This window comes from Chroicocephalus ridibundus, chromosome 7 (assembly GCF_963924245.1).
Source record: "Chroicocephalus ridibundus chromosome 7, bChrRid1.1, whole genome shotgun sequence".
Lineage (NCBI taxonomy): Eukaryota > Metazoa > Chordata > Aves > Charadriiformes > Laridae > Chroicocephalus > Chroicocephalus ridibundus.
This window is the reverse complement of record NC_086290.1, coordinates 1,409,551-1,437,010: the sequence shown is the minus strand read 5'-3', so window position 1 is coordinate 1,437,010 and position 27,460 is coordinate 1,409,551. Positions and strand designations below refer to the sequence as shown.

General features: G+C 51.7%; 1 protein-coding gene across 1 annotated transcript in view; it reads left to right on the top strand.

Annotated features, from left to right (window-relative positions):
- The window catches only part of KCNJ3 (potassium inwardly rectifying channel subfamily J member 3), a 51,064-nt gene extending 28,446 nt beyond the window's left edge, over nt 1–22,618 (top strand). Inside the window, exon 3 of the mRNA XM_063341565.1 lies at nt 21,505–22,618. Coding sequence (XP_063197635.1) covers nt 21,505–22,091 — 587 coding nt within the window. The 3' untranslated portion in view covers nt 22,092–22,618. The remainder of the gene's footprint in view (nt 1–21,504) is intronic.
- The last annotated feature ends 4,842 nt before the right edge of the window (nt 22,619–27,460 follow it).

The following is a 27,460-nucleotide window of genomic DNA, read 5'->3' as shown; positions in this document are numbered from 1 at the left end:
GGGGTGCAGTGATGGCAGGGGTTGCTTTGCTGCGTCTGTGTGAGCTGGACTGCTCAACGCAGGTGGAGACTCGATTTTTTAATATTTTGGAAGCTGACAAGTGTGGGCATGTGCGATTTATTAGGATGTCCCAAAAGACGTGGGGCAGGGGTAGGAAGGAGAGTCCCCGGTGGCTTTTGCTTTGCGGTGGTGTGCAAGTTGCAGTCATTGCCCCCAGGATTTCCTATTTAAATAGCTGTTGCCCAGAGGGGTAGATACTTCAAATAAGCTTTTAATATCTAACTGCAGCTGGAAGCTTGCACCTCCATCCCACGGCATGCGTTATTGCCGTATCTTTGCCAACAAATTGTGTAACGCGTTGCATAGGAATTATTCTTGGGCAGTCCGTGTTCACCAACAAGTTGCTCTTTGAAATGTTTATGCTTTTCTGCCTTTAAAGAACTGTTTGTATTTACATGGGTTCCAGTCGTGGAAAAACCCTTGTGGAACGCCAGGCAGAATGGTTTGCCTCCCTTATTATATGTAACGGGCAAAGAGCCAGCCAGGGCCTGAGGCAGGGACGTGTCTTCTCAAGAGTCCGCTAAGAGTTTCTGGAGGCAGTTTGGGCACACTGAGCTACGACAGCACAAAACCAGAACGGCCAGTGTGGGCATCCATGGAGGTTTTGGTTCTCCTGCCCTCAGCTTCCCTGCTGGCAGTGGTGCAGCAGCTGTGGCGCGGCAGGGGGCCATGGGGTGATGCTGCCCCATGTCCGTGGGACACCCAAGGGGTGGGAGCGGGTGCTGTGCTGCTGGGGACCCCTCGGCTGGCCCGGCAGTTTTCTGTAACAGGTCTCATCTGCCTTTCCCTTAGTCTCAAAGTAGCTGAACCTTCTGTCTTGTTTAAATTATTAAATCCTTCCCAGTGTTTTCCGTGTACACCTACTTTGCCTGCTGTCATGACATGACCAGTATCTCTCAGTTTTTTGCTTCTCAGCCGGCTTCTGCAGCGCAATAATTAGGCTTTTTTTCTTCTCGGTTCCTTTTCTCCAGTTTGTCACCTTCCGTGTGACACAGAATTTGCTCCCAAGTGTTTTGCATCTCAGAATGGCAATTTCAGCTCTTGGACATGCTGATGTCTACAGTATGGAAACCTCACTGGAAAGGGAAGGGACCTGGCGCTTTGTGTTGAGGGGCAATCGTAGAGTTGTTTTGGTTGGAAGAGACCTTTAAGATGATCAAGTCCAACCGTTAACCCAGCACTGCCAGGTTACCACTAAACCATGTCCCTCAGCACCACGTCTACTCTTTGAGCAACCTGGTCTAGTGGGAGGTTGGAACTAGATGGTCTTGAAGGTCCCTTCCAACCCAAACCATTCTGTGATTTTAGGATTCTACCTCCAGGGAGGAATTTAAATCATTCTCTGAATCATGGAATCCCAGAATGCCAATGCTTCGGCACAGAGGAAGGGGGTATCGCTTCATGCCTCAGTTCCTGGAGAATATCTTTGGCATTATCTCATGAAAAGTTGGTTGCACTTAACTTACAGAACCTTGGGTGCTGGTGGCAGCGGTGGGGCAGTGCGGTGCAGCATCCTTGTTTGCTCGCTCTGTCCAGAGGGTCCCGGGTCCGAGCACCGGAGAAAGCAGACCCCAGAGCCTCTCTCTAAATGTAGCTCTCTTCCAAACTACCCCGCGGAGCCCTATTAATTATTCATTCTTTTTTGCCTTTTTATTTTGTAGCGTGACACTCCACATATATTAGCTGCAATCATCGAACGGGACGCAAACCGTGGTGCTAAGCGTATTCGCAGCGTTCCACTGGAGCTCCTCTCGTCTTCCTCATTATGCTGCAGATGCTTTAAATTCAGGCGGTACGCAGTAATGGGGATGAAATTTCCCACAGTGGAACATTGCTGACTTAATGTTGCGTGATGAAATAGCACAGATTTATATTTAATATTTCTTTTCAAGCAGGCGCCGCAGAGCAAGATCTTCTCTGCTTGTGGCTGTTTCTCGCAGTACCGCGCGGCAGCCAGACCTGGGCGGGATTTTAGAGCTGTGGGAAATTCATGTAATGCATATATAATACATAATAAAAAAAAAGATTTGGGGGTTTCTTTGAACCTGGAAGAGCTTAAGGCTTTAAAACCTGCCCAGCAAACATGCCTCAAGGTGTTGCTTGATCCACGATGCCCCTGAAAACATCCCGTCTTTCCACTCTGTAGCGTGTTTGGGGGTATACGTTACCCGTGGAATGTGTCGCTGACAGTAGCGTTAAGGTAAATAATATTCTCTGGGTGCGGTGGCTCGGGGGGACCTGGCTCCGAGGGGAGGAGAGGCTCCTGCAGCAGGCTGAGCTCGCGTGGTAATTAATTCATCAGCGAAACTCGCTGGAATTAGAGCCCTGTTCTGCGAGAGGCTTCTAATTGAGAGTAAACGGCTCATTAGCGTTGAACAGATCAACCTGAGAACATCAGTAAACACAAACACAGGGATTAATGGCTTTCAGGTCGCGTGGTAGCTACGCTATTCCGGCCGCTCCTGGTGAACACCCGGGTGGGTCTGGCCCAGGGCGTGGGTTGGAACAGCCGGATTTGGGGGATTTTCGGTGTGCTCCCAACCCCCCCGTTTGCCTGGGGTCTGTGGAAGGTGCTGTTGGGCACTGGGGCTGCAGCGGGGGGTGCGGTGGCCGTCGCCTTGCGCTGAGGCGCCTGCAGGGCCGCGTGGGCAGCGTCCTCCCCGGCAGCCCCCTTCCCAGTTTTCCATGTTGGAAAATGCGGTGTTGGCTTGCTGTCTTGGGAAACAGATTGGAGCCTAGGCATAGAAGTAAACTGATTTTTTTTTTCCTCTTGAGGAAGAGTGATGACTATTAGGTAGACTTGCAGGGAAATAAAGTTTTTTGACAAAAAATATATGATTTTAAGGAGCGCTTCCCACATTTAAATGGAGACTTTGAGGTAATCTGAGTCTTGCTGTATGTTACTCTTGGACTTTATTTTCACTTACTCTACAAAAGTAGAGTAACTGCTCTCAGTTTTCTTAATTTAACTTACTTTTGACAATAATTAACCCTGATGACTGGTTCCTGTGGGATTTATCTCCTGCTCTGTGGTAGGTGCTTAGATGGGCTACTCTCAGAAAAGTTAATATAAATAAGACACTTTTGTGAAATGTGTTGTGATTCTGCCTTGCTCTGAATCATTGCTGTCCTGATGGAGGTGGAAAGGGAGTGGGTACGTGTGCTATACGACTGTTAGGAAGTCTAGGCAATTTATTCCTTCTCATAAATATGGATTTTGCTCGCATGTAATTTACTTGTTTATGAATTCACCTAGGGTAACGTTAACAAACCAGCCCGCACTGTCAAAAGTAATTTAAGTGCAATGGACCAGGATTTGCTTTTGATAATGGGCATTTGGGCTCCTAGGCTGTCTCCTAGACCAGGTAAATGAAAACAATAGATAGGTGGTTTTTAGGAAAAAAAAAAAAATTAGAATTTTTTAAAATTTAAAATTTTAAAATTAAAAAAAATAATAAAATGAGCAGCAGTGGCTGCTATGCAGAAAGTTATAAAAAAATATAAATGTGGGATATTTTGCTGGTGGTAAAGAAAGGAGGGGTAGGAGAGGGAGCTGGGGAACCCAGCACAGTGGGATGAGGCAGCGCGTTGGGCTTTTCCAGGTCTAGGTGAAATGATGCTCAGGCTTGTGCTTCGCGCTGTTTGCTGCCCGTGAAGCAGGTGTGCATCACGATTCATATGAGGGGCTGCAACAGCAAAGCAGCAGCAGCCCGGCAGCAGAGGAGCCCGTCTCCCTGTTTGGGCTCGGGAGCGTTGCATCTTTCAGAGAGAGAAGGATAATAGCTTGAAATGCACAAAATGATTTTTCATACCTCGGTGCACAGACAAGTGAGTAATAGACCAAAAAAAAAAAAAGAAATAGACAAAAGAAAAAGAAAAAGAAAGGAATACTAATTTTTTTGCAAATGGAGAAGAGGAGAAATGTGCTCTGGAGAGCATCTGGTGCACGGCTGCTGCCAGAGCCAGGATTTTTGAGATGTAGCTGGGCTTCTCTTAGAAAGGGACTGAAGTTCACAACTTTGCTTTGCTTTTGTGCAAATTTTACTGATTTTTTTTTTTTTAAATGTACATAGGAAGCGTGACATTGTAGATGAAAGTGCTTCAGAGGGAGAGAGAGACAAAGAGCTGCAGTGATGGGCGCTGGCAGCCGGGAAAGGGCATCCTTGACTCCCTTCCAAGGAGTCACCTTTGCTGACTTTGAGTGGAAAAAGGGAGGTTTTTTCCCTGGGGGCTGCCCTGGCCCCCCAGCCTACTCTTGCTTGGCTGGGAAACGACCCCGACTCCTCAGCCCAGCAGCCTCGGCCTCTGCTTTGCCTCCAGAGCACTGCTTTGCCTGGGCGCTGCTCCTCATTTTCTCTGATGCCGCGCTTGCACAGCGGGGTTTTCCCTCCCCGAGCGGCAGACAGGAGCGGTGTGGGCTGTGCTTGTGCCTCCGGCCTCTCCTGGCATTGCCTGGCTTTCAGGTGATGAAATTGCCCTTGCTTTTAAAATAATCATCATCATCATCATCGAGGTGCCCATCTTCACTGGCTCCAGCACGTGGGGTTTAAAGTCGGAGAAGAGAGGCTTCGGTTCTGTTGTAGCCCACCCTTTTTTCCCCCTAGAATTCAGAACATTTACGTCATCCTTTACCATAACGTCTCTATTGGAAATCTAATTCATTTCAGCGCCGCGTTTCCGCTGCTGTATTGAAAAGCGATGGCTGGGGGGGTAATCAATGCCCTGCAAAACTGCCGGTAGCAGACGGGCTCTGGTGAGAGATTGCGGCGGCTCCAAATACACAGCAGTGCTGTGGGAAGGGGGAGAAGGTGAGCAGGAGCCACAGTGCGGGCGCGAGGTGTCGGGCCCTGCTTGGGCAGGGACGTAGCACATCTGTAATGTGGCACAAAGAGTTGCGTCCATCAGTTGGTTAAAAAGCTGTATTTCTCAAAAGAAAAACCTGCAACGCATTTAAATGACTCTTCCGTAGCAAAGAATGAGAATTCACGCAGTCCTGGCAGCGGTTGTGCCTGCCGTGTAGAATTCCTGAGTATAACGGTATCACAAGAGAGACAGGAATTGGGGTGGGGGGCGAAGGGGGAGTGTTTTTCCATAGAGTGCTTCAAGGTGCTGGTGTTTTTTCAGAGTACTTGTTGGTGAAGTGAGAACTTTCTGGCAGCCTCTCATCTTCCTTCTCCTCCTCCTCCTCCTCCTCTTCCTTCTCCCCCACCTCTCTTGCCCATCCATCTCTTGCCCTGCTCCTCCATCTCTCTTGCCTGTCCATCTCCAGCTCTTGCCCTCCTCCTCTCTTGCCTTCCTCCTCCTCTCTTGCCTGTCCATCTCCAGCTCTTGCCCTCCTCCTCTCTTGCCTTCCTCCTCCTCTCTTGCCTGTCCATCTCCAGCTCTTGCCCTCCTCCTCTTCCTCTCTTACCTTCCTCCTCCTCTCTTGCCCATCCATCTCCAGCTCTTGCCCTCCTCCTCTTCCTCTCTTGCTCTCCTCCTTGTCCTCTCTTGCCCATCCCATCTCCAGCTCTTGCCCATCCATCTCCAGCTCTTGCCCTCCTCCTCCTCCTCTCTTGCCCATCCATCTCCAGCTCTCGCCCTCCTCCTCCTCCTCACTTGCCCTCCTCCTCCTCCTCTCTTGCCCATCCATCTCCAGCTCTTGCCCTCCTCGTCCACCTCTCCATCTCTCCCATGCTCATACAGGTCTCTCCAGCAGCCATGGGCAAAGCCAACGCTCCGGCCTCCCTTGGCAACATGGCAGGTCCCCAGCCCTGAGGGTTTGACCAGTTCCACCAGCATGTTTTGGGAATTAATTAGCAAATCTTTGAATTAGGAAAACTACTTAGCCCAGAAAAGCTTGCTAGGTTTTCTGTGTTCATCAAAGGCTTTCTCAGTACCTTCTTGGATTTATTGTTCACATTTCCTAAAGCTGAACCAGCGATGGGAGCTGGTGAACTTGAACAATTCTTTCATGGCAGTTGCCATCTGAACAGCTGAGCACTTCGTGTTAACTCCTTCGGCCTCATCCTGTAGGAAGGTGCGGAGGCGGCTCTGCAGCCCGACGGGGCTTTTCCTAGAAGAAAAGCAGTAGACTGCAATTTAGGGCTGGAAGTCACAAAGAATAACATACAAAATTCACAAGGAAATGTCAAAAATGCTGACTGGCTTTTGGAATTTTCCGAAAGAAAAGGCCTGATTTTCCCCAAAAGGTCAAAAAGGGCCCAGACTTACAGGATTTGAAACTAGCCCGGTGAGAGTTAATATGGGTGCAATTCGAATGTAAGGAAAAGGGGTTGTAGATAAAATTAGAAACTCCTCGTAGGCATATGGTTATTTGTACAGTACAGCTTTGAGTTGTGGCTTATTTATTCTCCTGGGGTGCACATGGAAATAACAAGTACATCACATTGCAATATATATAGTCACTAATTAACCTTCGCTGACTGCTGTAACAGTCTCACTCCTGTGCACGCCGCAGGAAATTATTTTCTGCTATATTATCTTCTTGATGCTTTGTATATAAACCGTAATGGAAGATGGGGCCATATGAAGAAAACAGCATTCAATAACTCTGAGCCTTATCTGCCGTTCCTGCCTTTGCATCAGGAAATGTTGGTACTGTTTTATTTTGGGATTTTTTATTTTAATACGGGAGAGGTTTGATGATGCTGCAAATGAAGGCACAGCTCTGAAATGTTGTGCACCAGGTGATACGAGTGCACCTGTATCATCTGTAGAGATCAGTCAAATAGATTGCCAAGGGCAAAAAACCAACGCAAAATTACTGAATGCATGAAGAGGCTTTTGTGAAAGCTTGCCTGGAGGCCTGAGATTAGAGGGGTGAGAGCTCAGTTGGTTGGGGAGGTAACGGGAAGATGCTCCGCACACTGGAGGAAGGGGAGACCTTAGATTTCGGTAGGCTGATTGGCACATCTCAAATCTGTGGAAAAACCTGGTTTTCGTTGGTTACAAGTGGTAAGGCTTCTTTAAATCTTCCTTACATTTACCATTGAGACCTTGACCCAGTACGTTAACTCAAAGAGAAGGCGGCAGCTGCCGGGTGGTCCCTGTACCTCTTCAGGTCCTTCACCCCGACACCAGCCACCTTCCACCACGGCTTCTCCAGGAGGACGGAGAAGTTGACACCTCTCTGCCAAGGGAAAGGTGACCTTTCCAGAGGGTGGCACAAGGTCTGCAGACCCCCATGATCCCACGAGAAGGGGTTATGGGTGGGTCCTCCAGGGACCTCCACGCAGGGGGTGTGACGGCCGGTACAGGAGGGGACGGTGAAGGATGGATCAGGGCACCTCTGGGCAGGAACGCTGAGGGTGAGCTGTCTCATTTAGCTTCTTTTTTGTCTTAAAGCTGCTCACGTGTTGAGAGCTCCGGTCTAAGCCTGCTTCCAAACCACCCGGATAAAATCCTTCTAACAAGAAATAACGCTCACCCCTAGGACCAGTTGCACATGGAAAAGGGATGCTCTTCACTGGCTCCTGTGGGGACCTGGGCCAGGACCGTACCCTGCGGTGGCCTCCTGCTCACTCCTTGCATTACCACTCCCACCGCTCCATCCTGAGGTAGAAGGGGCCGCGGGGTCCCTTGTTGGTTGAGGGCTGAGGTTGCAGAGCACCTCTGCGTGGGAGAAGGGCGAGTGGTGCCCCCACTCACCGTCCAGAGGGCTCAGCCCACCCTTGGCCACCCGAGCTCTTCTCCCAAGCTTTCACCTGAGGCTGCCGAAGCTGTGCCGCAGGCATCGGGGACAAGAGAGCGTGACTCCTTCTGTGCTTGGCCCATTTTACGATTGTCTTTGTTACTAAGAAAGCATGGTGCGTGGCTTCATGTAGCCAGCAGCCATGCAATAGTAGCCACGCACGCTCTCTTCTAAGGAATAAGGAGGAAGTGAAGTAGTCCCGTGGCTTTTCCAAGAAAAGCATCTTTTGTCTTCCATTGTCTCTGCCTTAAAGATAACGGTCCGTCACCAGGCCAGGGTTAGAGACTGGCCTTGGCCAGGGACTGGCGTGGTGAGATTCTGCTGAGTGAGCCCCGTCTTTGAAGGCTGACAACCCAAGGTAATGGGCAACGTACTTCACCGCTCTTAGTAGCCACGACTGCTCAGATGGGAGGAATAAAACCCAGTTATGCCCCACCGGCTGCCCGGGGCTCAGTCATGGCCCTTAGGAAAATTACAGCAATTGCATTCCTCTTAAGTAATGCTAAAAAACATCCTTAAAAAATACTGCCATTTCAACCTTAGCCTTTAGAGCACTCCCAGCCGGTCGGGCGGAGCGGAGCCTGCCCAGCTGGTATCAAAGGCAAGCCGTGGTGTGCGCGGGCGTGTGGGATCACACCTGGGTACGGCATGGTTTTGCCTCCTCGCTCAGGGCTGAGAGATGCAGCATCTGACTCCAGCCAGGCAGCGCGGTGTCCTCGCCAAGGGGCACAGAGCAGACTCGCTGAAGCTGGTCCCCCGCCGGCGGTGAAGGGCGTACAACGCGCCAGGGAAGGGGAGAAACCTGGAGGGAATGGTCATTACCTCCCAAAACGGAAATAGCTCTTGGCTTAGACGCATACGCTCGTACGTATTCCAGGAGCTACCTGCGACACCGTTAGCAAATTACTGCACAGAGGTGAGAAAATCCGGGGGTTTAAGGTATTCTTCTTGCTAAAGTTCGTGATTATTTTGAAACCTCAGAGGCACTTCTGGACATATATACATGTACAATTTTCATGAAAACCTGAAACTGTTCTCAGGAAATGAAGCCTAATGAACGACTGTATTTGCAAGGATATGCTGCCTGGTTTTCCACTCGTCTTCCTGCAGCTGTGTTTATTTTCCGTGGGAGCTGCCGGGACTCAGAGCACTATTTAAAACTGCGTATTTTGGGTGGGCACCTGGCTGGGCCTTGGCTTCTCCTGGAGAAGCATCCCGTTTCTCCCGGCCTTTGCACGGATGCTCTTCTTGCGGATTGCTTCTGAAAGAGCTGTACAAATACTGCTGCTTTTGTGGCTTTGCTGTAATTTAAGTGTAACTCGTAGCATTAAAACCCAGTAGAGATAATTGATGCTGGCGCTCGGGTCCCTGTAGCAACCTCTGAGGCCACTCTCCTGCCAAGGGGCACGCAGTGCTATGTTGAAGGGCATAACTTGTTTCCTAAATATATATATATGGTGTGTGTATACATATATATATGCATGGTGCAACAAGGCGTGTCTGGTTTCCTGAAGAGACTTTTGCAGCCCAGAGATTGTCAAGTCCAGCCCGATGCTCATTTTCCCGGCGCTGACAGAATTGATGCATCCCTTCCCTGGGAAATTCTGCGTGCCTGACATGTTTGCAAGAATGTTTGTCAGCTAAAACCGGAGACGGTGCGGCAAATGCTATGTTTAGTTCAAGGGATCTTGTGTTAAGCGCTGTGCATTAATTTTAAATACATGACAGAAGCTGTACCAGGCTGGGAGATGCTGGCGATGGAGCTGGGAGCTCTGAATGCTTCAAGTGCAAGACAGGCGCGCCCAGATAGATGCGGGTGAAAGAGCTGTAGCGAGGAAAGCGGGTTTAAAGATAACGTGGGGATTTATCTGCGCAGCAGAAAGGAGCCGAAGAGTCCCTCAGCACAGAAGGGGGTGGTTTGGGGTTGTTCGGGTTGCCAGCGTTAGGCAGCCCCCTTCCCCAGGCGGTTGCTGTGGGTTTGCTGTGGGCAGCCCCTGTCCCAAAGGTCATTTGTGCCCATCTCCCCTCTCTTTGGGGGCTGTCCCCTGGTTTCCAGCAGCTGAGTACCGCCGTCACCCCCGGCTCTAGCCCCGAGGTGCCTCTGGGGCACACAGGAGCACTAGGGCAGTCCGTCCTCACCACAGTTTTTAAATACTCGTACACCGGGAGAGGACAGGGAATGAGGTTTTCCCTCTCTCGCCGGGGGCTCGGGGTCTGAACGGGGGTGTCCCACGTTGGGCTTTCTGTCTGAAGCGGCCACGGGCCAGCCAGAGCTGCAGGTCAGGGGCAGGACTCACACCCGTACGGGGGCAGGTTGGTTTGAAGCAGGTCTGGGGATGAATCGGTTGCCTTTAAGCGTTCAGTGTTGCGAAGATACTCAGGAAATTAATAGGTGTGTTAGACCAACAACGCTAAATAAGGGATGTTTATTTCCCAGTTGCATTTCATCCTTCTATTGATACAGTTCATACCAAACGGCACATTATTTTCAGCTTAGAAGCTGCCTGCCAGGTTTATGGTATATTTAAATATAACTCTCCCAGGCATCCCCTGAGAGCCTTTTCCTGCAGGGCAGATGCAGGCAGGGATGCTGGGATGCTGGGAAGGAGGCGCCCGTGCTGCAGCAGGTCCCCCCCAACGCCACTGCCCTGCTCCCTCCTCGCTGCAGGCAGAGATGCTCGTGTAACCCGGAGCCCGAAAATCCACGTAGGATACAGCCGTATGGTACAGCACCAGCAAATGCTGCTTTTCGATATGAAGAGAAATAGTTTTTCCATCCCAGGAAGGCAGTCTCTAACGGGAAATGCTTCTTCAGATTATTTTTTTTTTTTTTAAGGTCTGCCAAACCCCTGAAGATTGAAGAGCTCTATTTTGGTGCTCGGCGGCATATGGCTGGGTGGGTGTTTGGAGGAGCACGGGGCCGCTGAAGAAACCGCGTATTCAAAGGGAAGGGCTGGGGCTTGCGTTTGTGTTTCATGCCTCATAGTTAAAATGTTCTCATTTGAAAATAATTATTTATTTTAAATGCCTTTTTTTTTCCTTTTCTACCTGTCCGATTGGCAGAATTCCCTGACCTTTCCCTCTGGCTGTACTTTCCTGAGGCTTCCTCTGACCACAAACTGTGTTTAACAAAGCAATCCCTTCTTCCCGTGCCTCGTCCCCAGCATCCCCGATGCGCAGTGATGTTGTGCTGCAAATCAAAACACTGCATTTTTGGCTGCGCTTTGGAGCCAGAACTCCGGTAATTGCAGAACCCAGCTTTGTTATGCTTACTGCAAGATTTGAATTGCGTACTTGCCATTTGAAGAGAAATCCAGCCCAGAGGCAGCTACCCCGGGCTTTTCTGTGAGCAGTCAGGGCGAGGAGGTGATTCAGGCAGCTCTTCCCTGGGCAGCCTCTTCCAATGCTTCACAACCCTTTCAGTGTAAAATTTTTTTGCTAATATCCATCCTAACCCTCCCCTGGAGCAACTTGAGGCCGTTTCCTCTTGTCCCATGGCCTGTTCCTTGGGAGCAGAGCCCGACCCCCCCTGGCTGCCCCCTCCTTTCAGGGGGCTGTAGAGAGCGAGAAGGTCTCCCCTCAGCCTCCTCTTCTCCAGGCTGAGCACCCCCAGCTCCCTCAGCCGCTCCTCACCAGACTAATGTTAAAGAAAGCACTTTTATTTTACAATAATCTGGGGAGCTGCAAAGAGTTACTGGGTTATCCAAGATGTCCCCTTGCCAGCTGCAGTGTGCCCACAGCCATGGGAATTTCTGCAGAAGTCCAGGGCGTACGTGGGCTGCGGTGCGCGGGCTGGGGCTGGGGAGGTGGCCGGGGCCACCCCCACCTTCCCGGCAGGGCCACCGAGGCGGGAGGGCTCCGGTGCCCTTTGCTGCCGGCAGTGTGCCTTCTGTGTCTGCTCCAAGCTCTGTTTTGAAAACTTTATCGTGAGCACAGTTATCACAGGACTGTCTTATCAGTAAAACTGAGAGAATCCTGGAGGCTGGAGGGGGGTCTGGAGAGCATCCGCTGTGCTTTGTTAGGGCGTGGGTGGGCAGCTCTACTGTATGTCAGAGTACCACTTCATAAGTGTCGCCAGCTCCGAGTGTGAGCATCCTGTAAATATCCCCATCCCGGGAGAATGGGTGCGTTGCATCTCCCCGGGACCGTCCCCTGTTCCTCCCTCTGTCCCTTTCCTCCTGCCTGTGCCCGACGCCATTCCCGGTGCATCCCAGCAGAGAGCTGCACGGAGCAGGGAATTAAATACGTCCATTTTGGTGCTGCGGCTGCTCGTTCAATAACATCCCGGTAGGAGGGAAATGATGCAAAAACGGGAATGTGGCAGATGGCTCTGCAAAAAAACCCCTTCTGCTCCAAGGGGCTGAAATCAGCCCTGACGCACGCCTGCACGCAGGGAGAAGGGAACGGATCGGAGTCTCTCGGAATAATATGGGGGTTTTTGTTCAAAAAAAAGAAAAAGAGATAGTAAAAATACCCGGCCAGATTCTCAGATAGCATAAATTTCTGTCGCTGCATTAAACGTGCGTTAGACAGTTTTGTTCCGGTAACTGCGCGTCTGGCTCTGTTTTTCCGAAAGAATGGCAGGTTCTGCTGCAGCCGTCTGCGGGCTGAGCGCTGAAGGCTGCCGTGCTTTTATTTTTCCCCCTTTTTTGGGCTAAGTGGCTAATAGAAAGGAGGGAGGTGAGCTCGCCTGGCAGCAGCCTGTTGCGTTCCTTTACCCGGGAGCAGCAGTAGCGTGCGCGGTGCTGCCTGGCTCTGGGGGCGCAGGTTTGATGACATTGTCGAAACCTGCTGTAATTTGTGCTAATGACGGGCAGCCGCGGTCCTGGTAAGCATCAAGATGAGCTGTCTGCAAGACGTCAGAAAACTATGTGTGTGTGAGTGATTAAAAATTACCCTGAGAAGAGGACCGGATGATAAGAAAAATACCTTGGCTGTCACTGCTATTTTTTAAGTGTCAAGATAGCGCCTGGGAGAACAGCACAGTTTGAGTAAACCAGGGAGGTATTTATAGCGCCGGAGCATAAACAACGTGTCTAAATTGAGTAGCAGAGCAGAACCCTGGGTTTGCTATTCTCTGCGATGAGAAATTAAAGTGTTTAGCGTAAGACTGATGTCTGACTCTTGCACGACCGTGCGCGTTGCGTTCCTCGCCTTGCTCTGCTCCCTTGGTTCCCTTCCTGCCAACAGGCTGAATTTGTTTAATCTCTGACCTCCTTTTCTTGGGGCAGTTTCTATATTTCAGTGGTAAGTGGTGATTAAGCATTAAGTGTTCTAGAAGGGCCTGCTGCAGACTTAAATCTCAAGAGAAACGATGCTCTCGCCTGAGGAGCTGGATGCTCTCCCTGCCCCGTTGTGTGTCAGACACCCGCAGGACCCGTCACCCGCCGTCCATCCGTCTGTCCCAGCAGTTTGTGTATTGAGTGGGTGCATGAGGATGTGCCCGGACCTCTGCTCTGGCATCTTCTCTGCTGGTACCACAGGCTCTGGGCAACGGCAGGCTCTCCTTGGTTTTTTTCCCCCTTTTTCTTTCTGCTATGGAAAAGGGATGCGGCTCTTGTGGAGCTGATCCATAGGGGTGCTGCTTTGCTTTCTGTCTCATCCCAGGACCTACTGGTGTTAACGACCTACAAAACCAGAGGTAAGCTTACAGAATCCCAGAGCGTCCGGGGTCGGCAGGGACCCCTGGAGGTCACCCGGTCCCAGCCCCTGCCAGAGCAGGGTCCCCCAGAGCCGTCGGGCAGGAACGCGTCCAGGCGGGTTTGGGATCTCTGCAGAGCAGGAGACTCCACACCTCTCTGGGCAGCCTGGGCCAGGGCTCGGGCACCCTCCCAGGAAAGGAGTTTTCCCTCCTGTGGGGCTGGAAGTTCCCATGTCCCGGTTTGTGCCCGTTGCCCCTTGTCCTGTGCGCGGGCACCACTGAGAAGAGTCTGGCCCCCCGCTCTTGCCCCCCGCCCTGTAGCTGTGGCTGGGCATTGAGGAGATCCCTCTCAGGCTGCTCCTCTCCAGCGGAACAGCCCCAGGGCTCTCCGCCTGTCCTCAGCACAGAGATGCTCCGCTCCCTCAGCATCTCCGCAGCCTCCGCCGGACTCTCTCCAGCAGTTCCCCGTCCTTCTGGAAGCGGGGAGCCCAGCCCTGGGCCCAGAGCTGCAGCTGTGGCCCCCCCGGGGCAGGGCAGAGCAGAGGGGGAGGATGGCCTCCCTCCACCTGCTGGCCACGCTCCTGTTAATGCCCCCGGGAGACCATTGGCCTTCTTGGCCACAATTGCGCAAGAACAAACAGGGCAGTGTATCTGTTCATTTGTTACAGAAAGAAAAACCTCAGGTTACCCACGATTATCAAAATCTGCCCTATTTTCTTCTTCTTAGCAGTGCCCTCATCCCCCTCTCTTTCTCCCCTCTGGCTCCGTGCATTTTCATGCGTTCATGGAGCACCTTTTTGCAGTTGTTCCCTTTAGGGCTCTTTGTCTCTTGCATTTCAGGAAATGCCATGGTTTTTTTCTCTTTAACAAAAAGGCATTTTTTTTTATTGAAATATTACCTCAAAAGTAATCAGAAGCATTAAATGCAGAGACGGCAGGGGGGCTGCCCATCTCCCTTCTCGTAAAGAAAACCAGGCTGTGAAAGTACCGGGGCACTAAGGCAGAGGCTGACGGCAGCCAGCGGCAGAGGCTGGCAACCACAAACGGACAGGAAGTTTTATGGAGCTTCACAGTATCATCAAATTTAATAAAAAAATACCCCCTGAAATTACGATGGGAAAATGTTGAAGCTAAAAATAGCTGTTCTTTCCAAATAGCTGGGAAGTGGTGGAGTTTAGAGACGGCGCTTGCTGTCTGCTCACAACCCCTTCCGTCAGGCTGTGCGTTCCCAGCCGTGCAGAGTGCAGCTCGTCGTTTTAACTCACATTAAAAAATAATGCGGCAACGAACACGGAGAGGAAAAGCTTGAGAGCATCCTTCGCTCCCAGCTCTGCTTCTGACCTCCCATTTTCGGGCTCCCATTTTCTGGTGGTCGCAGAACCGGGACAGCTGTCGGCGTTTCAGGTCCGGGGTGGCGCGGGGGCCAGGTGTTAACATCTGGGCATCACGCTCTTACTTAGCTAAATGCGATAAAACCAGCTCTTCTTTCCCCTATTTCCTCTACAGTCCTGGAAGAGGAGAGATTGCTGGGGAAATCACACAGCTCCTTTTTTCCCTACAGCTGTAACTCTTCCCCTGGTCCTGCAAGAGGGCAGGGTGGGTCCGGTGGGTTTTTATATCAGGTCTCACATCAAGTTGGGCTCTTGCCTTCATGGGCCTCAGATTGCAGTTGTGAATTACCTTAATTCTTAGTAATTAATTTAACATTGCTGGCTGATTCATTTTTAACACGTTATTTTTGAGGCTTTAGAGGTAAACTGCAGGTTTAAGGGAGGCAACCCCCCCCCCGAAATGCCCAGCAAAGCGTGTGAAGGGAAGAGCCGCCCGGCGGCGCGGGCAGGGCCCCGGAGCCGGCATGGATGCAGGTGGTTTAGCATGCAGGGCTCTGGCTCGTAATAAGAAAAAAGAAAAACATCTGACAAAATATCAGCACACGTTTCTTGTGTTTGTGCGTTTTTGCGGGTGGCTTTTGCTGGCAGGCTTCTCTCTGCTGCCGTCCTGGCGGGTGGGATGCCAAGATCCCCCTTTTTGGTGGCCTTTGGGACAATGCACTGTTGACTCGTCGTAATACCAAAATGCTTCTCTTTTTTTCCCTGGCTGGTTAAGATTCACTTTCCCGTGTTTCCACGTTAAGAAGGACACCTCCTGCTGTCCCCGCGCCCAGGCCCTGGCCAGAAAATTGCAGCCCAGAAATGCAAAAAGATTTAAGGGGAAATTCCTGGCATTACCTTGGAGAGAGAGAAGAGGGCCGTATAACCTTTGTATCCCTAAATGGCTTCTGAAAACTTTCCGGGGGGGCTGTTAAAAGCTTATTAGTGATCTATGATTTGTCAACTCTCAGCCCACTTCTCGGTGAAATGCAAGAGGCCCGTATCAACAACTGCACGCCTGTGGTTTTTTTTTTCAAGGCAGTATATTCCCAGTTCTAGAAATTGCCTGAATACAGCCAGCTCCATCTGGGTGCTTTAGAAATTTAGACATAATTCGAGGGTTATTAAAGGATGGAATTAGTCAAAACGCTTATTTACAGATTTTTTTTTGTCCTCCATCTGCCCCCTTTATGAACTGGGGGAGGCAGCTCCCAGCGGTGCTGGCAGCGAGTGGCAGCCATGGGATGCTTTGGATTTTGGCCATTCTCTGGCCGCCTGAGGAGGGACCGTGTGCGTGGGCACCTCAGGCCACGCGGAGTGTCTACAGCCAGCGCTAATCACGGTAATGGCTGTAATTGAGCCTGGCGTGGGGATGAAGGACGGGTTGTCCACATCCAGCTTCAGCGGGAACGTGGTGCCCATCGCCACCCAAAGCCAGCGATGGGGACGTCGTGGCCAACATTCACAGGACGGGACTTTGGGCGGTGCAAGGTGACGCTGGATTTTTGGTGGTGGGTTTGGGGGCCATAGCCGTTGTCCTTTGGGATGCCTTCGCCTTTCCGGGGAGCTGGCCTTACCCTGTGGGGAATCTAGCAGGTATCAGGCTCATTAACTGAATTATTAGGATTTCAGATGCCGGGGAATTCTGACCCCAGCGTCACCCCAGTGCCAGCAGACCTCCTCTGCGTTGCGTGTTTATTGAGCTGTCAGCTGTGTCCGAGCATTTGCACAACCCGTTTCTGGCTGGTGTTCCCTGGGAGGGGAATATTCAGCCTAAACCTGCCGTAGCCAGAGACAGGGAAAAATAAAAACTTAGTTTGCAGCTTGGCTGGGGGTGGGATAATTGCATCCACTTTTTCAGCTCGGCTAGGGCTCTAAAACCAAGAGTTCTACCTCATTAGAAATAACAATTTGTAATTAATAACTTATGATACGACAGATAGATGCATTTTTCTGCAGTGATAGCACTTGCTTCTGACGGAGTGAATGCTGAAAGGAGAAGGCATGGTTATTAAGAAAAAAAAAAAAAGAAAGATACTTTCATATCAAACGCGGGGAAAGAAATCCATCGGTTTAACCCGTGCTCGTCCTCCAGAGCTGCTCTGCTGTGCATTATCTAAGGAAAAATTGGAAATTTTTCCTAAATGGGCATGGCTGGGATTTTCCTGTGTTACGGCCTGTGGCGTTACGTGCCGGAGTCTGCAGGGGGATGCCAGGGCACTACGGGTGGGTGTAAATGGCTGAATTTAATCAGTAGCAACATTTCTAATAATATCTCATACTAAAGTTTTCTTTAATGCCGTTCCAGCCTCTGCCCGAGGGGAGATGAGTCCCAAAACTTTGCCCTTGCCTTCCTTTAAGCTCATTATTCGTAATGCTTTGAGCACGGAGTCAGCTCCTGGTTTGTGCAGCAGGAATACAATTCCTGGAAGCAGCGGGAGGTGAGCTGGGTAGGGGTGGCCCCAAATACCCAGCAGTGAGGTTGGCAAAAATACGGGGAATTCAGGCAAAATGGCATTGCTTGTCCCCTGGGGAGCCCTGCTGCCGGGTGAGGATCTCTGCCTCGGACATAACGAACAATGCTTTTACAGCCTCTAGTTTTGAAATAATCGAGAGGTGTTGTAATCGGACACTTGGTTTGGGTTTTATGCTGGGATATATGCCTAAACTCACCTCCTTTTCAGGTGGGTGGTTGTGATTTTCACGCGGGCAGAGCTTTGCTAACGTGCCTTACAATCGCCGGCCGTCCACGGCTCCGGAGAGCACTTCCCGCTGGAAGGAGCGATGAACAAAACCTATCGAAACCTTTTCCTTTGACAAATGGATGGCTTTTTAATTATATGCACTGCATACAGCGTGTTTGCCTCCAAATGGGAGTTTAAAATTTATACGGCAAATGAATATTAATAATATAGACAACTTGGTAAAATTTTAACAGGCCCATTAACATGATGGAGGCATCGAAGGATCTGCTGGCTGCCTACCCTGCTGATGAATGACTTCTTCGGGAAAAGAGAAACAGCACAAAAAAAAAACCAACCAAAAAAGCCTTTGATACCAGCAGAAGGAGAGGAAAACTTATTAGCCTGGGCTGTTAGAGGCTGTTGAGCGCGAGCCCATGGCCACCGCAGCCCCCGGTCCCCTGCTGGGTGTCCGTCAGCCGCCCGCCCCGCTGCCCGCCACCTCCCGCTTTACGCCTCTGAGGTTTGAAAGGCCAGAAAGAAACTACTTCTGCCTTAAAATAAAGGGCCCGTATTTATCCGAGCATTAAGTACCGGAAAATAATCCCGAAGTAGTTACCGAGAAGGGCTGTCGGTGGCGGGTTGTGCCCAGCTGCTCCTGCTTTTTCTATAGGAAAAGGAGGCGATGCCGGCTGATTGTCGGTGGGTGCTTTGCTGCCCCGGCGGCTGCGGGTGCGGGTCGGGGCAGAGCCGTGTCTGTCCCCACCGCGGTGATGCTGCAGGCGGTGTGTGGACCTGCTGGGGCTGGGCTTCATCCTGCCCTTCCTGGGGGAAGCACGGAATGGCTTTGGGTGCTCCAAGTGGGATGAGGTGCTCCCGGTGCGGGATGCGGACGTGGACACGGTGTGGGATGCAGACTTGGACACGGTGTGGGATGCAGGCAGGGACACCATGCGGGATGCAGATGTGGACACGGTGCAGGATGCAGACGTGGACACGGTGCGGGATGCAGACACGGGCACGGTGCGGGATGCAGGCAGGGACACGGTGCGGGATGCAGACACGGGCACTGTGTGGGATGCAGGCAGGGACACGGTGTGGGATGCAGATGTGGACACGGTGCGGGATGCAGACACCTGCTGCGTGTTCTGCGCAAGGATGTGGATCGTGGCCCCGGTCACCGAGTGCCTTCTGCAGCTCCGTTGTTAGCGCTGTAAGAAGACAAAGGCGATGGTTACAGCCGGGCTGCTGCGAGCTGCCTGCCCCAGTGTCTCACAGCAGCGAGGGCCCGCAGAGCCGATAGCTGGAGTCTGAGGCTTTGCTGAGGAAACGGAAGGGGAAGGAAGGGCCGGGAAACACGGCGGAGCTGGAGGAAAATGGGAGAATTGATTTCTTGTCCCAGGGCTGCTCAGAGCACGCTAGCACCTCTTTGCAGCGGCTGCTTAGCATGACAGGTATCCCCTGTAATGACGAGCGTATTAGTTGCTGCTGTTATCTTGAGAGGCTATTAAATAATTTGCACCCTCGCGTTTGTTAGTGAATAAGATAAATTGATTTTGAAGAAAAATTATATACCTGCAAATATTTGTCTCTCCAGGGAGATTCCAAGGGGTTACATCAATGCAACAAAATGTGAAGCTGATCTTCCTAATTCCTTCAGCTAATACATTTTTTCGATAGGAAGCAGGGATAAAATTCGTCCTTTGAAAGCCTGCTGGCAGCAGCAGGTTTGGGAGAGGCAGGATGATGGATCAGGAGGCAGAAATAGCCCTGCAGCACAGCGGCTGGCAGGGATGGGAGAGCCCAGCACAGCATTGCCTGGGGCCAGCAGCATCGGCTGGGGCATCTCTTGGGGGTGGGATGGGATGGAGAGATGGGGATGGGATAGGGATGGGGATGGAGATGTGGATGGGATGGGATGAAGATGCAGATGGGGATGGGGATGCAGATGGGGATGGAGATGGGGATGCAGATAGGGATGGGGATGGGGATGGAGATGTGGATGAAGATGGGGATGGGGATGGGGATGTGGATGCAATGGGGATGCAGGTGCTGGCCTGTCCTGTGCGCTGGTCCCTTTCCCTGAGCCCTGGCAGTGTTTCTGATCCGTGGGTTCCCCCCACTCCCCGTTTTACACGTCCCCCATGGCATTTTGATAGCACATCTTTTACAATAAAGCTTAATTATTTTTGTGTGTGTTGCCAACTCAAAGAAACAGCCGTGCAGGGGGTTTCCGCCCAGCAGGCAGCTCTGCAGAGCCGCGTTGCTGTGGCCGCTGTGTGGCCCCGGCGGCGTCCCCACGGGATCATGCCGGAGGGGCAGCGCCCCCGCCCTCAGCAGAGCTTGAGACACAGCAATGGCCATGATTATCAACTTCCCTGTACAGGGAGACTTGCATTTCAAGCGATTTGTTATCTGAAGCGTAGGTCAGCGGAGTTAACCAGCCATCTGCGTCCCAGGCGCGGCAGAGCCGCTTCCATCCCTGGCTCCCGCCATTCGCGTGCGGGAGGAGACGCGGGCGCTGGCTCATGAGGTCTCCCTCCGAAGTCAGGTCTGGAGGAGCAGAGGGGGAAAGGTCTGGGCTGTGGCGGGGAAGGCACGGCTAACGAGCGGCTGCAGAGTGAAGGACACAGATGGAAGAAGTGCTCACTCTAATTACCATTTTTCTAAAAATTGCAGGGTTTTGGTTTTTTTTCCCTACACCCATTAGGTGCGTGATTGCTTCCACTTCACTTAGTAAACAGAACTGAAACACAAGGTGACTGGGTGAAGGTACCCCGTAAGTATGAAATGCTGTCCCGTGCGGGGCTGGGCGCCGGGGGATGCTCCTGCGGGTGTGGGAGCGCAGGCGCGGCGCCTGCCCGGGCCGTGGGGGCGACGGTCAGTGCAAAAAAACCCCTGGGTTCATGTTTTGCTCCGAAGAGATAAAACAGAAGACAGAGTTTTATGCGTTGTGGTATACTCAGACGTATTAGGAGTGGAAATCACTGCGCGAAACTAAAACTTTGGTTCCATTAGCGGTAACATAAAGTGTAATAAAATGTTATTTTTCTGGCTGTATGTCACCAGGCACATATCCATCCCCCGCTCCCCCTCGCTACAAGCCCCGCTGTCGTTTTTCTCGTGCCTTCCCAAGTTTCCTTCCATTTTCTCCTGACTTAGAGGCATTCTTGCCAGCTAAGCAGAGGGGGGTGTTTGCAGAGGTAGCTTCAGCTTCCTGAAAACCAAACATCACATTTCCAGTTTGCTATACTAGGATAAAATGGCAGGGTAATTCTATTTGCAGATTGCTACAGATGCCATTTAAAAAAAAATAATAAAAAAACAAGGAGCAGCAGGATTTCTTCTAGAAGCCTCCAGCGATCCACCGTCATCATTTCCCTCTGATTCCCGCGTCCGGATGGGTCACCGGGATGCGCCATTCTGGGCGCTCGGGAGGAGGGAGGCGGCGGAGGAAGGGCAAGGGCAGCGTTGTGCCGCTTTGTCATATTTTTTTCTCCCCTTCTAATTATTTGAAGCTTGGATCTCAGCCTGGCAGCGAGGGCTCTGTGAGCAGGTTGCTGGTGAAGCCCTTAAAGAGGAATTCGTGTATTTCGTAGGACATCCCTGCCGCTCGCTGGTGGGTCGCAATGCGCCGACACGGGCTTGGTTTGCGCATGGGATGCAGAAAGCGTGGGGTCTGGTTCCGCGTGCATTCCTCAGTGTGATGGAAACATGGAATAACTTAGTCATACTTTAAGATCCTGACAAGTCCAACTTTACTTCACTAATGTAATACTGGGGTTATCAGTTCCCTTTGTCAGCAGCACCTGCAGAAGCGGCCACGGTGGTAGGTGTGAATTATTCTTACCCTCCTTCCTCTATTGCTGGCGCCTTTCCCCTTCAGGAGGACAGTTTAAGAGCTACTGTGTGTCAATGGCAGGCATGCCAATGCCTTTTCTTTTATGCATTTAAAACCAAAAAATACGTCTCACTGAAATGTTCAACCCCCCCCCAGGATTTACGTGCATCCACAATTGTCCATAACTGGTGGGAGTTTTTCTGCCTTGCTCGTTGCAGGGATGACGTGCCAAGCCAGGACATCCTATACCGAGGACGAGGTGCTGTGGGGTCATCGCTTCTTCCCCGTTATCTCCCTGGAAGAGGGGTTCTTTAAAGTCGATTACTCCCAGTTCCACGCGACGTTTGAGGTGCCCACCCCACCCTACAGCGTGAAGGAGCAGGAGGAGATGCTGCTCATGTCTTCTCCCTTGATAGCGCCCGCTGTCAGCAACAGCAAGGAAAGGAACAACTCGGTGGAGTGCCTGGATGGTCTCGACGAAGTTGGCACAAAACTGCCTTCAAAACTGCAGAAAATAACCGGGAGGGAAGACTTCCCCAAAAAACTCCTCAGGATGAGTTCCACCACCTCTGAGAAGGCCTACAGCATGGGGGATTTACCCATGAAACTCCAGCGGATCAGCTCGGTCCCCGGGAACTCGGAGGAGAAACTGGTGTCTAAAACCACCAAGATGATGTCGGATCCCATGAGCCAGTCGGTGGCCGACCTCCCGCCCAAGCTGCAGAAGCTGTCGGGCGGCGGCGGCAGGATGGAGGGCAACCTGCCGCCCAAACTGCGAAAAATGAATTCGGATCGGTTTACATAACCCGGCAGGACTTGGAGCTGCCGAGCAGAGCTGGAACTGCTGCTGGCAAGGGCAGGGGGGGCCGGAGAGCGCGTCCCCCCCAGCCCTTGGCGTGCCGGGCTCTGTGGTCCCCGGGGGCGCCGGGAGGCAGGAGCATCCCCGGGCAGCGGCGGCCGCGCTGTAAGTAGGACCCAGGGGACGACGGGGGCGAGCGGACCTTCGTTGGCATGTAGTATCACAACACGCATGCAATAATAGTGTGCAATTTTTGCATATAGTTTTATGGCATGACTCCTACTATATTTATACTGTATATCCTGAAAAAAATACGGAAGGGGGCGTTCCTTTCCCCTTGTATTTCTTAAGAGTAAGTGGTCGGTAAAACATGCGAGTGGGTAACTTTTCAGGGTAAGTTATAGTTTGATTTGAAATTGTTCTGGGTTTGGTTTTTTGTTTTTGTTTTTTTTTCCTGATGTGGATCGTGATGTTTTGTTAACAAAGTAGCTATGGTGCATGTCGTTTTTCTTAAAAGAAGGTATATTAGTTAATTCCTCACACCAAATCTGCTAGCCTTAAATTAACTGCTGGTTTCTATTTTGCTTTAACGTTTTCTTGGGGTTTCTTTTCCTGCATCTAGGCTACCGGAAAAAAAGTTAAAAATGTATTTCATAAGGTATTGTTTAGAGAAGGAACTTGTATTAATAAGCCTAGGCAAAACAATAAATACACGAGTCAAATTCACACTTTAGATACAGTTAGTAAAGATTTTTTTAAAATCTTTGTGATTTATAATATACGTGCAAGAAACCCATTTTAAATAAGCAGGACGTGCTCGATTTCTCCTGTTGATAGAATAGCTAAACGTGAAAAGAGCTGACTGTCTCCATGAAGCCAAGCAGGCGTTTACTCCGGACGAACTGCGCCCCAAAGGCAGAGCCAATTCCCCCCAATTCCGCAGTGCCCGGATTTGGCTCCCTTGGCTTTGGGGGCCGGCGGCGATGCCGGGGATGGTGGGTCTGGCAGCGGCGTCCCGCCTTACTGCTTTCTCTATGGTGAAAATGATGTTTAAACACGTTCTGAACCGAAGTTGACCCTGTGGGTTTCAAAATGAGTAATACTTTGTATAAATGTTTGGTTGGATACCCTTCCCTCCTTGTGTTTGGGTTTCCTTTTCCACCCTGTTTCACTCCGGCGGGGTCGAGCCGGGAGGGTTGGGGTGTTGGGTGTCACCGTGGCTCGCGGTGCTGGAGCACCCCAAAATGCAGGAGCTCGGCAGGGACACCTGTGGTGCAAGGTCTGGGTTGGGGGGATGCAGGTCGCGATGGCCTCCTTGGGCTCCCTCTTGGAGCAGGAGGAGGTCTGGGCAAGGTGGAGCGATGGGTAGCGCTGTCAGCTACGAAAACCACCACGAAAACCTACTGTCTGTAGGTCCGACCCTCGAGGCCACAGCCGGGGGGTCCCAGGCATGGCCAGGCGTGGGGCAGGACCTGCCCCATAGCTCCAGGGGTGGATGGGCGCTTCTGACTCACGGGCTCTGGACCACCCTGCACCAATGCCGGTGCTTGCTAAATGACTAATAACAACAGAGCTCATGGTCTTTGAGGGAAAAAAAAAACTGGTTTTGTTCCAAATGTTGGCATGGAATAAGAGCTCAGGAACTCCGCAGGGCTGGAGGGTTGGCTCGGACACCGCTGTGGCTCAGGGCTTTCCCTGGAATTGCAGCGCACACCCGCCGGTGGTACACCCGAGGACTTTTATACTGACTTCCGAGGTTTCTCTTCGTCGTTTATCGTGACTTTGAGTGGCACTGCATGCCTTTTACACCGGTGGCTGTACTTGAAGTCTCTGCTCGTTGCTGTTGTGGGGCAGGGCGTGTGTGGCTCCCCGTGTGCCGATGCTGTCCTCTGCGCGCGCGGTGAGCGCATTGATGGTGCGGCAAGGTAAAACCCGGACTTCTTTTCCCCCCGTTTGCTAACACTTCCTCAGGTTGCCTTGTAAAATACCGCTGATTTTTGTACCACACCTAACTCTTCTTACCAGTCCTTGACTGACAGCAAAAATAGCCACGTGCGGTTGCCAGGTGTCGAGAGTAAAACCACCACCGAGCCCAACCAAGAGCATTCATCGTCATGGTGAGCACCCAGCAGGTCCGGCTGGTTTAGAAAGCAGCGTCTCCAGCGGTGTGACCTCTCCTCAAAACCCCCTTTGGCTTATTCAGGGGGGTGGAGGACCGCTGAGACGCTGCCGGAGCGTGACCCAATGTCCCGCTCGGTGGCACTGCTGTGGTGCTGGTGCCCCCAGTGCTGTGGCTTGGGTACCAAAGCGCAGCCGCCAAGGTGGGGTCCCCTCCCTGGGACGTGGGGGTCCCACCTGGTGGGTGCCCGCCTTCCCCCAGGTCTCCCACCAGCTGGAGCGCTCAGCCTGGGGGGTGGCTCATGGTCCGGTTGGTGTTTCTTTGTGGAAAAGGAGATGTGGCGTGTCCCCAGAGTAGGAGCAATGGTGTTTCACCAGCCGTGTGCCGGGGCCGCCAGCATCCTCCCATCCGCGGGGACAATGCTGCGGGTCCTGCCTCCGGGAGAGCCAAGGGGTGGTTTCCTTTGGGAAACTTTGGGTGGAATCCGTGTACGAGATTGAGTTAAGGAGCAGTGCGGATGTCTTCTGCAAATTGAACTTAAAATAGGTGACAGGGAGAAGTGCCGTAGCTGTGAAACACACTGGCAATGCGAGTGGCTGCAGCCTACCCTGCATAAAAACAGCCGCAAGCATGTGAAACGCTGGGAGAGTGCCCTCACTTTTTTTAAATTTATGCCATAGGAAATATTAAGTTATGATTAACTGAAAAGTTTGATTTTTTTTTTTTTTAAATCAGAATATGCAGCTGTCCTTGCCGGACGCCAGGTTTCTGAGGCTTGTGGCTGGTATTGCAATGCGTTACGTGTGCTGAGGTGACAATGTGCGCGTCCTTCACTAGTCTGAGCAAAGGTGCAAACACGGATGGTAACTTTCTTTAGTTATTGATTTTAGGAAGTTAGTTCTGGTTACTTTTTCATTTTTATTGCTGTGGCCACTTTTTTTTTTTTTTTTTCCCTAATTAACATTTTAGCCCAGCCCTAATGCTTATGCTAAGAAAAAGTAAGTGTTTGATTGCACAGCCGGTCTGTGTTCTCTACTGCTGAATTTATGCTTGAATTCTATTGTAAATTGTACATATTCAAATTAGATTAAACTAAATGCATTTTCTGGCATGCAGTCTATAACTGTATAAATGTACAAGTTTATTTGAATTGTACAAAAATAACAAACTCTTGTATTCATTAATACTGCAAGCTCAGTTTTATCTAAAGCTATATTAAACTTTCAAAAATTGTTCGGTTTAAATGTGTTTGTCTTTTATCCAGTCCGCTTTTTATTACTTGAACAAATGGCTACGTATTCAAGCTGTTTAAGGGCTTCTGATCTCCCACTGAGTGCGTGCGGCCCCGATGTGCCCACGTCCTGCTGAATTTTTGAACTTCTTCATTCATGAAGTGCCGTTTGGCGTGCGGCCGCGAGCCGGGGGAGCTCTCTTTCTCTCCGCACAGAGAAGGAGGAATTTTTGTCGTCGTCTCCCCCATCCAGCCCCAGGAATGAAAGGAATCGATCGAGGCTATCGGATCCCTCCCCGTTAGAGCAGACCTTCCTCCTTGGTGTTTACTGGGAATTGCCCCGTTAGTGGCTGGGTGTCACCGCTCAGGGTGGGCAAAACATGTTTCCTGCTAAGAAAATAAAAATAATAGAAGAATGAGGAAAGATGTGTGACGATAGCTGACTTTTTAACTCCTTCTCCTCAAGAGGCTGCTGAGGGAAGGTCGCTAGAGCATAACTGTGTCTTGTTTTTCCCAGTGAACTGCTGGCCTTGCTCTGAGGCCCGATGTAAGGACCATGCACGGAAGGAAAGAGAAGCATCCCTGGGATAAGAGCTCAAAAGGAGACATAGTCTCGTCCTGTGCTGGGGCAAATGAGGAGCAGAATTTAACCACCTGAGGCGCGAGGGCTTTATTCCGGCTGGGGCGAGGAGGGGGCATTGCCGGGGCAACGGTGCCCAAGCGCATCGCTCTCCGGCGAGCGGAGCCGTGGAGCCCGGCACGGCCAGGATTTACGGATCAGGGCACCACTGGAGGCAGCTGCATCCATGGATTTGTTAAAAAAGTATTAGCTGTGGGGGAATATTAGTGGTGCTGCCACTCACAGCGGTGCGGGGTGGAGGGGGGCCAGGAGGGCAGTTCAGTGTTCTCGTGCGATAATACAATTACCAGTTCCGTGGATTCGAGGTGATTTATGGTCACACTGCTTGTATTTCTGCTTTGTGAAAGGGGAAAAAAAAAAAAAAAAAAAGAAAAGAAAAGAAAAAGGAAAGAGCGAGAAGGAGGAAGAGAGGGGCAGGGAGCGAGTGAACTCGTCCTTTCATGGCAGCCTAATTTTGGTAGGGTTGTAAGTACTATTTGGCCTGAGAGCGTGCTGGTGGTGTTAATCTGTTTACACCGCTTCCAAGCACTCTCTGATTGCTGCAAAAATGCACTTGAATCATTATTCCCAGCCAAACATCTGTGCCTCATCCCTCAGAGGCTGGGAGGCCCTCGCTGCTGGGCTGGGCTGTGTCTGACCCCCCCTCAGCCCACCCCACCGAGCAGGTTTGTGGGCAGAGCTGGCCCCAAAACAGCAGCGAGAGCCGGGGTGGTCTATCCCAGCAGCTCCTGGTGTCCCCCCACCCGCCGGTTCTGCCGCCGGGGATGCGGTCGGAGCCCCGAGAGGAGATGGACCTGCTGAGCATCGCACCCATCTGCAGCCCACCCGCGGCTGGGGGAGAGCCGTGGGCTTTGGCACCATCCCTCGGGGACGGGCAGGCGTCTCGTCACTCCCTCTCCAGGAGCAAGGCAGGGAAATAGGGTTCTCCCCGTTCACGGCTGCCTGTGTTTTGACTGTAGCCAGTAACCAGCTGTACGTCCTCTGGCTGAGACATCCCTGACGGGTTCATCCACCGGAGACCCGCGGCAGGAACAGACACGTGCATCTCCCTGGAGGGAACGGCGCTCTTGACCCAGGTATGGTCACCATGTAGAGTCCTCCCCCGAGCCAACAGGTCTATTCATAGCACTCATGGACTGCGGGCGTCGCCGAGTGGTGAATGGAGGTAAGCCCCACGCCACGAGCATTTTCTCACTCTGGAGCCCAGCCCATGGCCGTGACCATTGGGCAACGCAGTGAAAGCACCGAGGCTGCCATTGCTTTCCTCCCGTCGGATGGGGGATGCTAACGGGAAGCGAGCAGAACATCCCACGTGGCAACCAGCTATGCAGTTAGTCTTCGAGCCTGCTTGCCAGCCCACCGGCGCTCGCCCCCGCCAGCGCAGC